A 15439-nucleotide genomic window follows, 5' to 3' on the forward strand; every position below is an offset into this window, starting at 1 on the left:
CACCCAGAAAATTAAGTAATTTGCCTAAAGTCACACTGGTAGTTGCAGAACCAGGATTAGAAGACCCAGCTCCAGAATTTGTGCTTTTGTACTTTCATGTATGCTTTCTAAGAGGAAATTTACCCCACCACTGCCCACCCTACCCATGGTCTTGATCCTTTTAGATACAGAAGCTAATAAAGCATTTCGAGACCCTAAAGTACAGTGTCCTGTACTTACACCTTTGCATATCATTATTATTTGAACTGTTAGTTTGGGATCTGCAGGCTCTCCTGAAATACCTACCTTTTCTTCCTTTATAGCCCTCCTTATTTCAGCTCTTTTCTTACCAGTTCTCCTTTCTTCTTGAATTACCCAGTAACTTATTTGGTAAAGTATTCTGCTTGTCTCTTTTATCTCTTAAGTAGGCACTCATCCCAGTGTGGGTTAACCCAGCAGCAGTTACCTAGAGCTTCGATGAAAATACTAATGCCACTGGCCACCCATGTCAAACCTACACGTTCAGAACCTCTGGAGTGAGAGTAGGAGTCTGTATTTCAACAAGTTCTCTTGGCTGTTTTCTTAGGTATTCCAAACTAGGAAGCTCTGATAGAGGGAAACCTCAAAAAACCCACAACTTTGATTTTTTTTTCTTTCTTCCCTAAATGTAGCCATGATTTTAGTTACCTCGTTAGTGGCTCAGAAGATAAGTATGTTTATATCTGGAGTACTTACCATGACTTAAGCAAGTTTACTTCAGTGAGGAGAGATCGTAATGACTTTTGGGAAGGTATTAAAGGTAAGTAAATGCCTAACTTTTATGTGTCTTGTAAGTGAATAAAGTTAAAATGGAGATGTATTATAAGTAAATTTGTATAGGCTTTATTTCAGAGACAGTTTGGCAGTTTTAACTGCTTTCGCGTTGTATTGGCTTTGTTTGATTTTCCTATACCAAGGAAGAATTTATACTTGTCTAAAATTTGAGAAGTCATGGAATCTCAGAACTTATATGTGGTTTTGGTATTTTTTTAACATCTTTATTGGAGTATAATTGCTTTACAATGGTGTGTTACTTGTTGCTTTATAACAAAGTGAATCAGCTATACATATACATATATCCCCATATCTCCTCCCTCTTGTGTCTCCCTCCCACCCTCCCTGTCCCACCCCTCTAGGTGGTCACAGAGCACCAAGCTGATCTCCCTGTGCTATGCGGCTGCTTCCCACTAGCTATCTGTTTTACATTTGGTGGAGTATATATGTCCATGCCGCTCTCTCACTTCGTCCCAGCTTACCCTTCCCCGTCTCCGTGTCCTCAAGCCCATTCTCTACATCTGCATCTTGATTCCTGTCCTTCCCCTAGGCTCTTCAGAACCATTTTTTTACAATTTTTAGATTCCATATATATGTGTTAGCATATGGTATTTGTTTTTCTCTTTCTGACTTACTTCACTCTGTATGACAGACTCTGGGTCCATCCTCCTCACTACAAATAAATCAATTTCATTCCTTTCTATGGCTGAGTAATATTCCATTGTATATACGTGCCACGTCTTCTTTATCCATTCATCTGTCGATGGACACTTAGGTTGCTTCCATGTCCTGGCTATTGTAAATAGAGCTGCAATGAACATTGTGGTACATGACACTTTTTGAATTATGGTTTTCTCAGGGTATATGCCCAGTAGTGGGATTGCTGGGTCATATGGTAGTTCTATTTTTAGTTTTTTAAGAAACCTCCATACTGTTCTCCATAGTAGCTGTATCAATTTACATTCCCATCAACAGTTAAAGAGGGTTCCCTTTTCTTCACACCCTCTCCAGCATTTATTGTTTGTAGACTTTTTGATGATGGCCATTCTGACTGGTGTGAGGTGATACCTCACTGTAGTTTGGATTTGCATTTCTCTAATGATTAGTGATGTTGAGCATCCTTTCACGTGTTTGTTGGCAATCTGTATATCTTCTTTGGAGAAATGCCTATTTAGGTCTTCTGCCCATTTTTGGATTGGGTTGTTTGTTTTTTTGATATTGAGCTACATGAGCTGCTTGTGAATTTTGGAGAATAGTCCTTTGTCAGTTGCTTCATTTGCAAATATTTTCTCCCATTCTGAGGGTTGTCTTTTTGTCTTGTTTATGGTTTCCTTTGCTGTGCAAAAGCTTTGAAGCTTCATTAGGTCCCATTTGTTTATTTTTGTTTTTATTTCCATTTCTCTAGGAGGTGGGTCAAAAGAGATCTTGCTGTGATTTATGTCATAAAGCATTCTGCCTATGTTTTCCTCTAAGAGTTTGATAGTGTCTGGCCTTACATTTAGGTCTTTAATCCATTTTGAGTTTATTTTTGTGTATGGTATTAGGGAGTGTTCTAATTTCATTCTTTTACATGTAGCTGTCCAGTTTTCCCAGCACCACTTATTGAAGAGGCTGTCTTTTCTCCATTGTATATTTTTGCCTCCTTTATCAAAAGTAAGGTGACAATATGTGTGTGGGTTTATCTCTAGGCTTTCTATCCTGTTCCATTGATCTATATTTCTGTTTTTGTGCCAGTACCATACTGTCTTGATGATTGTAGTTTTGTAGTATAGTCTGAAGTCTGGGAGCCTGATTCCTCCAGCTCTGTTTTTCTTTCTCAAGATTGCTTTGGCCGTTCGGGGACTTTTGTGTTTCCATACAAATTGTGAACTTTTTTGTTCTAGTTCTGTGAAAAATGCCACTGGTAGTTTGATAGGGATTGCACTGAATCTGCAGATTGCTTTGGGTAGTATAGTCATTTTCACAATGTTGATTCTTCCAACCAAGAACATGCTATATCTCTCCATCTGTTTTGTATCATCTTTAATTTCTTTCATCAGTGTCTTATAGTTTTCTGCATACAGGTCTTTTGTCTCCTTAGGTAGGTTTATTCCTAGGTATTTTATTCTTTTTGTTGCAGTGGTAAATGGGAGTGTTTCCTTAATTTCTCTTTCAGATTTCTCTTCATTAGTGTATAGGAGTGCAAGAGATTTCTGTGCATTAATTTTGTATCCTGCTACTTTACCAAATTCATTGGTTAGCTCTAGTAGTTTTCTGGTAGAGTCTTTAGGATTCTCTATGTATAGTATCATGTCATCTGCAGACAGTGACGGCTTTACTTCTTCTTTTCCAATTTGGATTCCTTTTCTTTCTTTTTCTTCTCTGATTGCTGTGGCTAAAACTTCCAAAACTATGTTGAATAATAGTGGTGAGAGTGGACAACCTTGTCTTGTTCCTGATCTTAGAGGAAATGGTTTCAGTTTTTCACCATTGAGAACGATATTGCCTGTGGGTTTGTCACATATGGCCTTTATTTTGTTGAGGTAAGTTCCCTCTGTGCCTACTTTCTGGAGGGTTTTTATCATAAGTGGGTGTTGAATTTTGTCGACAGATTTTTCTGCATCTATTGAGATGATCATATGGTTTTTCTCCTTCAGTTTGTTAATATGGTGTATCACATTGATTGATTTGTGTATATTGAAGAATCCTTGCATTCCTGGGATAAACCCCACTTGATCATGGTATATGATCCTTTTAATGTGCTATTAGATTCTGTTTGCTAGTATTTTGTTGAGGATTTTTGCATCTATGTTCATCAGTGATATTGGCCTGTAGTTTTCTTTCTTTGTGACATCCTTGTCTGGTTTTGGTATCAAGGTGATGGTGGCCTCGTAGAATGAGTTTGGGAGTGTTCCTCCCTCTGCTATATTTTGGAAGAGTTTGAGAAGGTTATGTGTTAGCTCTTCTTTAAATGTTTGATAGAATTCGCCTGTGAAGCCATCTGATCCTGGGCTTTTGTTTGTTGGAAGATTTTTAATCACAGTTTCAATTTCAGTGCTTGTGATTGGTCTGTTTATATTTCCTGTTTCTTCCTGGTTCAGTCTCGGAAGGTTGTGCTTTTCTACGAATTTGTCCATTTCTTCCAGGTTGTCCATTTTATTGGCATAGAGTTGCTTGTAGTAATCTCTCATGATCTTTTGTATTTCTGCAGTGTCAGTTGTTACTTCTCCTTTTTCATTTCTAATTCTGTTGATTTGAGTCTTCTTTTCTTTCTTGATGAGTCTGGCTAAGGGTTTATCAGTTTTGTTTGTCTTCTCAGAGAACCAGCGTTTAGTTCTATTGATCTTAGCTATTGTTTCCTTCATTTCTTTTTCATTTATTTCTGCTCTGATCTTTATGATTTCTTTCCTTCTGCTAACTTTGGGGGTTTTTGCTCTTCTTTCTCTAATTGCTTTAGGTGTAAGATTAGGTTGTTTATTTGAGATGTTTCTTGTTTCTTTTGGTAGGATTGTATTGTTATAAACTTCCCTCTTAGAACTGCTTTTGCTCCATCCCGTAGGTTTTGGGTCGTGGTGTTTTCATTGTCATTTGTTTCTAGTTATTTTTTGATTTCCTCTTTGGTTTCTTCAGTGACCTCTTGGTTATTTAGTAGTGTATTGTTTAGCTTCCATGGGTTTGTATTTTTTACAGATTTTTTCCTGTAATTGATATGTAGTCTCATAGCGTTGTGGTCGGAAAAGATACTTAATACGATTTCAATTTTCTTAAATTTACCATGGTTTGATTTGTGACCCAAGATATGGTCTATCCTGGAAAATGTTCCATGAGCACTTGAGAAGAAAGTGTATTCTGTTGTTTTTGGATGGAATGTCCTATAAATATCAATCAAGTCCATCTTGTTTAATGTATCATGTAAAGCTTGTGTTTCCTTATTTATTTTCATTTTGGATGATTTGTCCACTGGTGAAAGTGGGGGGTTAAAGTCCCCTACTATGATGGATTTGGGTTTTTTTAAGAAAATATTTTGGGGTTTTAAATAGTTCTTAGTTACTTATATGTTAGTTTTTAAAGGTACTTGCATATAACATACACTATTATGTTTTTTGCTATATTATACTTTTTGTCTTGATGTTTAGAATCAAGTTTATTAGTTGTCTTCAAGTAAATTTTTTTTCCTAGCACATAATGCAGTTGTTACATCAGCCATCTTTGCTCCAAACCCAAGTTTGATGTTGTCTTTGGATGTGCCATCTGAAAAATCAGAAGGGAACGATAAAGGTGAAGATGCTGAAGTTTTGGATAACATGCCCTCTGGTAGGTATTCATATTTTATTTGTCCTTCATTTTCTCTAGTCAGCCTTTAGTAGCCTCATTGACCTGTGAGTATTATGAGGTCTTCATGAGTATGAAGAATATTTCTTTTATGCAACATAATGGTTGTCAGATGTTCATTTCTGAACATTTTGGTAATATAGTTCTTGCAAGTTTTACTTCTTTTAAATTCACCTGGGAATTAAAACTGAAAATTTTGAAAGTTGGTAATTTTTTTTATGGACAACTATTCTCTTTAGAGAAATGCAAACCAGACATAAATATATATGAGATAAATTATCTGTCTCTACTGCACTATAATCTCTGTGAGGGCAAAGACTTTATGTGTTTTATTTATTGTTGTAGGGCCAGTGCCTAGCACAGTGCTTGCCTGCATATAGTAGGTGCTTAATAAACATTTACGGAATAAGTGAATTAAACCAAAATTAAAGCAGTGTTCTTTTCTAATTGCCACAAATTTACAGCTTCTCATAGATAGCTATTTACAAGCCAGTAATTCTTGCCCTTTGCAGCAAATACTTTGAGAATGAATAGTACTTTCAATTATATAAAATGCTCAGATTAGGAAGTGAGAAGAAACCGTCAAGTAGTATTGAGTGCCAATTATATAAAAATGGTCCCTGTTAATTCTTAAGAGTAAGATAAAACCATGTAAACTTGGACCAGTTGTTAATGAAAACAAGTTTTTATTGTTAAAATCTATTGCAGAATATTTTATTAAATGTTTTTTCTCACTTTAGAGACTCTACCCAGGCCTTGTAGAGAGTTATAAAGTCACAACAATAGATACAATGTAGTAAGAGTGCTTCTAAAAGTATTTGAATACTAAAAAGTTCTCAAGCATTTTTATCTCATTTAATATCAAGTAATTTCCCTTGTGGTATTATTTGCACTATACACTATACTAAATACACTACTTCTTCTGTCTGTGAAGAAAAATTTTGATAGCAAAGATGAACTTCAGTCTAGCACTTATTTCTTTTTTTTATTTAAATATTTATTTATTTATTCATTTGGTTACGCTGGATCTTACTTGTGGCAGGCAGGCTCCTTAGTTGTGGCATGTGGGATCTAGTTCCCTGACCAGGGATCGAACCCAGACCACCTGCATTGGGAGCGTGGAGTGTTATCCACTGTGCCACCAGGGAAGTCCCTAGCACTTCTTTCAATTACCAGACTTAAAAATCAGCCAACTCAGAATTATTACACCTTTACTAAATGCCTGTTTGGAAATATTTCTTTTCATTTTCTTTTTCTTTTTTTCTCACAGTCAAATCCTACTTCTCTCTTCTAAATTAGGTCATTTGGTTGAGTTTTTTTCCTTTTCTTTTTCCCCAATACCTTTTTACACTCCGCACATTTCCCCTACACGTTGAACAGAAAATTCTAGCTTTTTAAACCATTTGAGGAAAAATGAAAAGTACCTTTTTTAAACTTCTCAAAACTGCACCATATTAACATGGTTCAGTTATTACTTCACTGGGTCCTTTTTAAAGAGGCACAACTTTGGATCATACTTAGATTTGTGTTTGCTGTTTTGTACCTGTGTAGGTATACTCTAAGAATAAACTCTTAAACTCGGGGTATGAGATCATAAAATATATCTGATTGCCCTCCTCTTTATTCTGACGTATTTGGCAACTTAAGCTTCAGTTTTCCTCATGTTTAAAATGGTGATAATACCTCATTTAAAAGGTTGTGATATGGGCAGAAGACCTCAATAGACATTTCTCCAAAGAAGACCTACAGATGGCCAACAGGCACATGAAAAGATGCTCCACATCGCTAATTATTAGAGAAATGCAAATCAGAACTACAGTGTACACACACACACACACACACACTGGACTATTACTCAACCATAAAGACGAATGAAATAATGTCATTTGCAGCAATGTGGATGGACCTAGCGATTATCATATTAAGTGAAGTAAGTCAGAGAAAGACAAATATATCACTTATATGTGGAATCTAAAAAATAGTACACATGAACTTATTTACAAAACAGAAACAGACTCACAGACATAGGAAACAAACTTATGGCTACCAGTGAGGAAGGGGGGAGGGATAAATTAGGAGTATCTCCGAATCACTTTGCTGTACACCTGAAATTAACACAATATTTTAAATCAACTATACTTCAATTAAAAAAGAGATACAGCTGAAAACTAAAGAAAAAAAAGACAAAACAAGGTTGTGAGAAGAATTAAAGATAACACATGTAAGGTGTCTAGCAAAATGCCTGGCATGTAATAGACATTATCATCTTCATTATATTGTATCTTATAAGGCATTTCTATATATATATATATATATATATATATATATATATATATATATATATATGGTGAATTATTTTCTTCTCTAGCCTTTCTGATATCCCTCAGTTGTTTGCTGCTGCTTCTGCTGCATAGCACTACTTTGAGATATACCAAAAGTGTGGTTAGGAATGTTCAGCAGCTTAGGATATGTTTTTAGCAAATCTAAGTGAAACCATTTTGTCTAACTCATCCTGTACACAACTTCCCAGTTTGGATCATTTTCTTCCTTACTAATCAGTCCTTCTTAAATCCACAATTTTTGCCTATGCATAATAGTTAACACTGAATTTTGTTCGTTAAATGTTTTTACCAACAAATGTAAGTGGTAAGCGTTTTTGCCATTCAGCGTAGGAGCTACATGGTTCTTCAGTATGGACTGGAAAGGCAAAAGGTTCTCTCAGCATTCACAGAGTGATCGTGTGTACTTCATTTCATGGCAGTTCCAGTATGTCTACTGTACAGTAAACCTTACTGTCAACCTCATTAGTGAACCCTGTTGGCAAAAGACTTGCCCAGCTGATCCCATCCTGCCAACATTCCAGTCCTGGGGCTGAATAACACGCTAGCCTCTTGTCGCAAAATGAAGAATTAGACAACTTAGAGGCCTTGGCTGCCTGGGAGTAAATCCAGGCATCCTGGCCCCAAGGGACCATAATCTCTCCTTAGCTGCCAGGAAAAGAGCAGCTAAGACAAGGTAAGTGGAAGTGAGCCTCAGAGAGGAGAGGTACAGGAGGATGAAAGGATCACAGGAGCAAGCCAGAAAAGAGAGACTGAAAAGGCTGGGAGAGGTTCTTCCGCCCCAGAGGTAGAGGGTCATGGGCATGTGACAATTGTGGCAGCAGGCTTCATATTCCTTTAAAATCAACTAAAAACTTTCTTTTATGCTTTTAAGGTATTATGAAGACAGATAACACAGAAGTTCTTCTCTCTGCTGACTTCACTGGAGCAATCAAAGTGTTTATTAACAAAAGGAAAAATGTATCTTAATTTGAAATGACATTTAAAATAAACATATCAGTAAGTTTCTATATGTATCAGAACTGAAAAAAGTTATAGTGTTTCAGGCCAATATCCTTTTTTTAATTTTTATTGGAAGTTGTTCAAATATAATATATTTTTTGAGAGGCAACGTTAATGATCTAGTAAACCCGGGACTGATAGAGTAGAAAGGAATGTAGCTAGAATAGCATTGCCAAACATTAGGCTTTACGTTTTGTTATGTTTGTGTTTTTGTTATATAATTGTGAACATGCACAGGTTTCTGCATGAAAATATATTAATATATTAATCACATGTGTGTGCCTTTTGGTTACATGCACTAAATCTAACAGAGTTAAATTATTTCAGTGGCTCTTTTGGCCTCTTACTGAGGGGGAGTGTCTTGTTTCTAGCTTAAATAATTTCTTTTGCACAAAATTTCATTTTTAAGAGAAGTGGTATCTTTTGACTGAGTTACTATTTTTAAAATGTTATATAGGTTTTCAATAGGTCAACAACCATGTGTAAATGGTTTTTATAAATTTCTCAATTTGGGGACTTTTTTTGTGTGTGGTCTAAATTGTGGACTTAAGATTCTTTTCTTTGTATGTGTGTGTGTGTATATATATATATATATATATATACATATATATATTATTTTTTTTTTGCCACACTGGAGCACAATGTTTCCTATGTAAAGAATTCTTTTCATTCTTTATCCATGAGCACCAGGCTTTGCTCACTTAAAAAAATTAAGCCACATTAAGGAGTGAGTCTTCTTTTTTACAATAATGTAAAAATGGACAGTTTACATTTTTTAAAGCATTGTAGTTTTAAAAATTAAGCTGTTTTGTTTTGTGTTGTTGAATTTGAAAGCCTTTGTAAATATTGATATAATGTACCAATGAAATAACATCTGGGGTGATGGAACCCTGATAATGTTGTTGATGGTTAGCATATGTTTCTGAAAATTAAATATGTGTTATTAAAAGTTGGTGGCCAAAACTTGTTAAACATATGACTTTATTTTCAGATGACTTCGGTAAATTGAGAAATGTAAAAAAACCAAAATCTTGTTTTATAATTTGATTTTTAGCAAGCAGAGATCAAATTTTGGACCCCTAAATTATAATGCATTAGCTACATACCTTTAAGAAAAAAGTTTTTAATTCTAGTTCTAAAATGAACACTGCTCACAGTTCATCTGTATGCTTATATGTTCTTTACTGCATTTGTTTTCAGTATATAGGTGAGAAGCTGGGGAGCCGTGATCACATCCTTATTAATCAGCATGGTCTTTTTAAAAATTTTTATTTATTTATTTTTGGCTGCGTTGGGTCTTCGTTACTGCACGTGGGCTTTCTCTAGTTGCGGTGAGCGGGGGCTACTTTTGGCTGCGGTGTGTGGGCTTCTCGTTGTGGTGGCTTCTCTTATTGCAGAGCATGGGCTCTAGGTGCACAGGCTTCAGTAGTTGTGGCTCACAGGCTCTAGAGCACAGGCTCAGTAGTTGTGGCGCATGGGCTTAGTTGCTCCGCGGCATGTGGGATCTTCCCGGACCAGGGCTCGAACCCGTGTCCCCTTCATTGGTAGGCGGATTCTTAACCACTGAGCCACCAGGGAAGCCCATCAGCATGGTCTTGAGGTGTCGTGGATTTTCTAGTTCATTGCATATGATTTGCCTTGGTTTTACCCCTATGCTGCTTTCTTCCTCTTGCCAGTGCTTTGCTTTCTCCTTCCCCTCCTCTCACCTTCCTCACACTTCTCTCCCCACTTCTGCTCACTTTTCTGTACTCTACCTGACAGACCGAGTTTTTATGCCATTGGCTTTTTAACCAGTCACTTTCATAGTCTCAGGGTCTGGATGTCAGTGTGATTGGTCTGGTGTGTCAAAGAATTCAGTGTCTTCAACCCTCTTGGCTTTCACCGACTTCTGCCTGAGGCCTTGTAGTCTGCTGTGGTGCTGGATGTTTCAACTGCAGATAATCAGGGTGTTGCCATATGAATATTTCCTGATAGGTTTTATGTGGTTTCTCGAACAAAAAGGCAAAAATAGTTGGGATGCAAGCTTAAGAGAACAATACTGACACTTCTAAATTTCGTTTTAAAAATTGTTGGCTATCACTATATAAATACACTGCGAAGTTACAAGTCAGAAAGTGAGTTTGAAAAGGTAGATGAAGATGTATACAAAGAAAAATTGAACAATATTTTTCCCTAAAATGAATATTAGAAACTCACTGTAATAAGTTGTGTGGTGTTATAGGAAGGAGCACAGATTCTAGAATTAGATAAACTTAGATTTGGTTTCCTCTGTTAGCACCTTCCTTGAGCAAGTTATTCTGTATTAATTTCCATGTCCTTATCTGTAATACAAGAATATCTAATGGAAATTGTAAAGATTTACTGAGAAATCATGTATGTATAAAGCTTGGTACCTAGCCAGTAGGTGTACTCAACAAACACACATTTCTCACTGCCTCTCCCGAATCCCTGAGTACCCTCCTAGACCAAAAAAAAAAAAAAAAAGATGTGGAAGTGCTTTCTAGATATTGAGATTTCATGGGCAAATAGTATTTTAGGGATTGACATAGGGCACCAGCCTTTTTCTGCCAACTCAACACTTTTAGAAACTGCCACCATCTACTATCACCTCATCATAAAAGAGAGAACATTTTAATACTAAAAAAGTCACTAAGAAAAGTCAAGCACAATCTTATCTTAGAGCAACAAACAGTCTAAAGTGAATAAACCTAGCTTTTGAAAAAAGTAACCATATTACCTTATTTTCCCTTTTTCCTTTGGTGAAAATTTCATCACAGACTTGGTGTGGCTGCCTGAACAAGTTTAAAACCACATTTCATTAAAAACTCTTTGAAGAGTCATATTGAGCCTTCCCCTGCCTCCATCTTGTTTACCTTAATTGGAATTAAAATATGAATGACTCAACATATTTAGCATGCCATTTTCTCTGGTCTTCAAATTATACAGCTGGGCAGTTGCTTTTTATTCTTTGAAGTATGTGTTTAACATTAATATATCCATCCCCAAAATTCCAGTTTCGGTTGTATAATTTTGAGAGCCAGCTCTCCTCACTGATACGAAAAAATCAAATTATCAGAATGTTTTTAAGTTATTTAATTATTATGGGGATTCAAGATAAAGTTTTCAAAAGAAAATCATTCCCAGTTTCACTGGTTTCTAGCTTCCTGCCTTCTTCATTAAGCAGATGTTTATTGAACACCTACTATGTACGGACCACTGCTGGGACTAGAAAAGAATAAGGCAGCAGCCATGTGTCAGAGGAGCTCACAGTCTGATGGAGAAGATGGCCACAGAAACAAGTAAGAGACTTGGAACTATCTTGTGGCTGTGGCCCTAGAAATGCCCCTTCTCATCCTATCCCCTGTCTATTCTACCCTTCCTAGTAACTCATGGCAGCCACTTGATTCTCAGGCCCGTCTTAGTTCATCTAATATTACAAGTAGCAAGGATAATATGGGTAAAAGACCTTATGAGTAAGCCATAGGTAAGGTGGAAAAAATGGAGTACCCACCATGCCAACATCTTCATTGGTCTCTGGCCCCCTCCTCCCAGACTAAAATCATTGTCTATTTCCTCTAAATTCTTACCTGTCTTCTGTTTTGAGCTAACTCCTGTTTAACAGACCCCCCTTCCCCACAACTGCTCTCCTGTTCCCTTCAGTTCCGAAGCTTGGTCCATTTTGTTTTCTTTCGTTCTCTAGATTTGAGTCATCTAGTCTTGGGGAAGCCAGGTTCCCCGTTAGCCACAACCACTTGGCTGGTGTAGACCCATGCACATGAAGTAAATTCAGGTTGATACAGCAGGGCCAGCGTGAAGGGTGGTGTGGAAATGAGGGGAGAGATCCACTGCAGAGTCCCCAGCAAATCAAATGTCATCATGTAGGTAATCTACGGTGGTCCAGGCAGATGGAGTTTGCCTGTACATCCAGCTACCCTGCATTACATTTTAAAATTTTTATTTTGGAATAACTTTAGACTTACAGAAAAGTTGCAAAGAAAATACGGCGTTCCCATATACTCCTTACCCAGTTTCCCTTAATGTTAATATCTTACGTTACCATGGCACAGTGATCAAAACTAAAACCCACACTGGTACAATACTATTAAGTAAACTCCAGACTTTATTCACATTGCACCAGTTTTCCACTAGTGTCCTTTTTCACTTCCAAGATCCAGTCCAGAATACCTTATTGCATTTAGGCATATTGTGCTTTCTTAATTTAAATAAACTTTTTATTTTAGAATAGTTTTAGATTTTTAAGAAAAGTTTGCAAAGAGTTCACATATCCCCTGCACCAATTCCTCGTATTGTTAACATCTTACATTACAATGGCGCATTTTTCACATTAAGGAACCAACATTTGTACATTACTGTTAACGAAACTCCACACTTTATTCAGATTTCACTAGTTTTTACCTAATGTCCTTTTTCTGTTCCGGATTCCCATCTAGAATGTAACATTACACGTGGTCGTCAGGTCTCCTTAGGCTCTTAGCCACGACATTTTCTCATGCTTTCCATGACCTCAGCAGTTTTGAGGAGTACTGGTTAAGTATTTTGTTGAATGTCCCTCAGTTTGGGTTTGTCTGGTATTTTTCTCATGATTCAACAGGCTATGAACTTTGGGGAGGAAGACCACAGAGGTGAATTACTCTTTTCGTTACATCACATCAAGGATATACACTATGGAGAACAGTATGGAGATACCTTAAAAAACTAAAAATTGAACTATTATATGATCCAGCAATCCCACTACTGGGCATATAGCCGGAGAAAACCATAATTCAAAAAGATACATGTACCACAATGTTCACTGCAGCACTATTTACAATAGCCAGGACATGGAAACAACCTAAATGGCCTTCGACAGATGAATGGGTAAAGAAGATGTGGCACATATATACAATGGAATATTACTCAGCCATAAAAAGGAACAAAATTGAGTTATTTGTAGTGATGTGGATGGACCTAGAGTCTGTCATACAGAGTGAAGTAAGTCAGAAAGAGAAAAACGAATACCATATGCTAATGCATACATATGGAATCCAGAAAAATGGTACTGATGAACCCAGTGGTAGGGCAGGAATAAAGATGCAAACGTTGAGAACTGACTTGAGAACATGGGGAGGGTGAAGGGTAAGCTGGGACCTAGTGAGAGAGTGGCATTGACATATATACACTACCCAATGTAAAATAGCTAGCTAGTGGGAAGCAGCCGCATAGCACAGGGAGATCAGCTTGGTGCTCTGTTGACCACCTAGAGGGGTGGGATAGGAAGGGTGGGAGGGAGGGGATATGGGAGTATATGTATACATATAGCTGATTCACTTTGTTGTACAGCAGAAACTAACACAACATTGTAAAGCAATTATATGCCAATAAAGATGTATTTTTAAAAAAAGGATACATACTACCAACATGACATCACCTGGCTGAGGAATGTTTGTCAGGTTTCTCTATTATAAAGTTACTTTTTTCTCACTTTCCATAAATCTTCTCTTTGGAAGTGAATCACTAAGTACAGCCCAAACTCAAGGGGTAAGGAAGAGTTAAGGCCCAGCTCCTTGAGGAGCAAGTATCTGTATAACTTAATTTGGAATTGCTCAGTACAGGAGATAGGTCTCTTCTCCCTTATTTATTTATTTATTCAACCATTTGTTTATATCAGCATGGACTTACAGGTATTTATTTTATACTTTGAGTTACATCACAATACTACATTATTTTGTTGTTCAACTTGTTCCAGCCTTAGCCATTGAGGATTCTTTCAAGTTGGCTTCTGTGTCCCTTTGACTTTTTTTTTTTGAGCACTTCCTTACTTTCTGTCACTCCCAACATGCTCCAGGTTCATTTTGTGTATTTCCTGCTCCAGCCCTATAATCAACCATTTATCCCAGTTCCTTTTATTGGAGACTGGTATTAGAAACTAAGATTTGGGTGATAGGTGCGCTCATTGCTACTGGGGCATTGTTTCTCTTAGGCCCTCTCAGCTGACTGAGCAAAGAAATATATGCATGTATACTAATCTCCACACATCTATAAAAATTTCTCTGTAACCATCTCTATATTAAATTAGACGTGAATCCTTGCTGATGTCTCTGAGTAATCCATGAACACATGGATTATTCTAGTTTCCTCCTCTTGCTTATGGATAACCTCCCTCTCCAACAGTGAGACACCTGGTTTCCACCATTTACTTCCCATTTACTTATTTGTTCAATCACAACATAACATATTCAGCAGTTTCAGAATTGCTAACCCATACCCCCATGGGAAATACCTTTACCAACTAGATTAGAATACAGTTTTTACATACAGTCCTTTGTCTTTTATGTCGTAATTTCTGGTTACAACACTGTTTTTCAAAGTTACTAAGGTCAGCGCCTTTTTTCTCCACTCACATCACCTTTTTAAATATTAGATTCATTTACATTATCTGTTCCTCTAATAAAATCTATTGGGGACTTCCCTGGTGGCAGAGTGGTTAAGAATCCACCTGCCAATGCAGGGGACACGGGTTCGAGCCCTGGTCCGGGAAGATCCCACATGCCGCAGAGCAACTAAGCCCATGCGCCACTACTGAGCCTGCACTCTAGAGCCCGCAAGCCACAACTACTGAGCCAGTGTGCCACAACCACTGAAGCCCGCGCACCTAGAGCCTGTGCTCTGCAACAAGAGAAGCCACCACAAAGAGAAGCCCGTGCACCACAGTGAAGAGTAGCCCCCGCTCGCCACAACTAGAGAAAGCCCACACACAACAATGAAGACCCAACGCAGCCAAAAATTAATTAATTAATTAAAAATTTTAAAAAATTAAAAATCTATTGGGATTTGATGATGTACATAGACTAACTTATTTAGTAAGTAAGCAGTGGCATTCTTTTGTAGACAACTTCCTGCCTTGCTTTCAAATGCTTAGCATCATCCCAAAGCAGATTTATAGTCTGTCCTGTTGCTGCACTGGGGTTGCACTTATTCAACAAACATCAAGCGCT

At 37.2% G+C, this 15439-nt stretch overlaps 1 protein-coding gene across 3 annotated transcripts in view; it reads left to right on the forward strand.

Moving 5' to 3' along the window:
- Positions 1-8411, forward strand: part of WDR44 (WD repeat domain 44) — a gene marked incomplete at both ends in the record, with an annotated part of 82835 nt that extends 74424 nt beyond the window's left edge. For 2 of the 3 annotated variants that reach the window (XM_079727360.1, XM_079727362.1), the window contains 3 exons: positions 651-778; positions 4951-5085; positions 8317-8411. In XM_079727360.1, the coding sequence (XP_079583486.1) occupies positions 651-778; positions 4951-5085; positions 8317-8411 (358 nt within the window). The remainder of the gene's footprint in view (positions 1-650; positions 779-4950; positions 5086-8316) is intronic. The other variant, XM_079727361.1, reaches the window with a different exon arrangement.
- Positions 8412-15439: the final 7028 nt, after the last annotated feature.

The sequence above is a fragment of the Hyperoodon ampullatus genome (genome assembly GCF_949752795.1).
Source record: "Hyperoodon ampullatus genome assembly, chromosome: X".
Taxonomy (NCBI): domain Eukaryota; kingdom Metazoa; phylum Chordata; class Mammalia; order Artiodactyla; family Ziphiidae; genus Hyperoodon; species Hyperoodon ampullatus.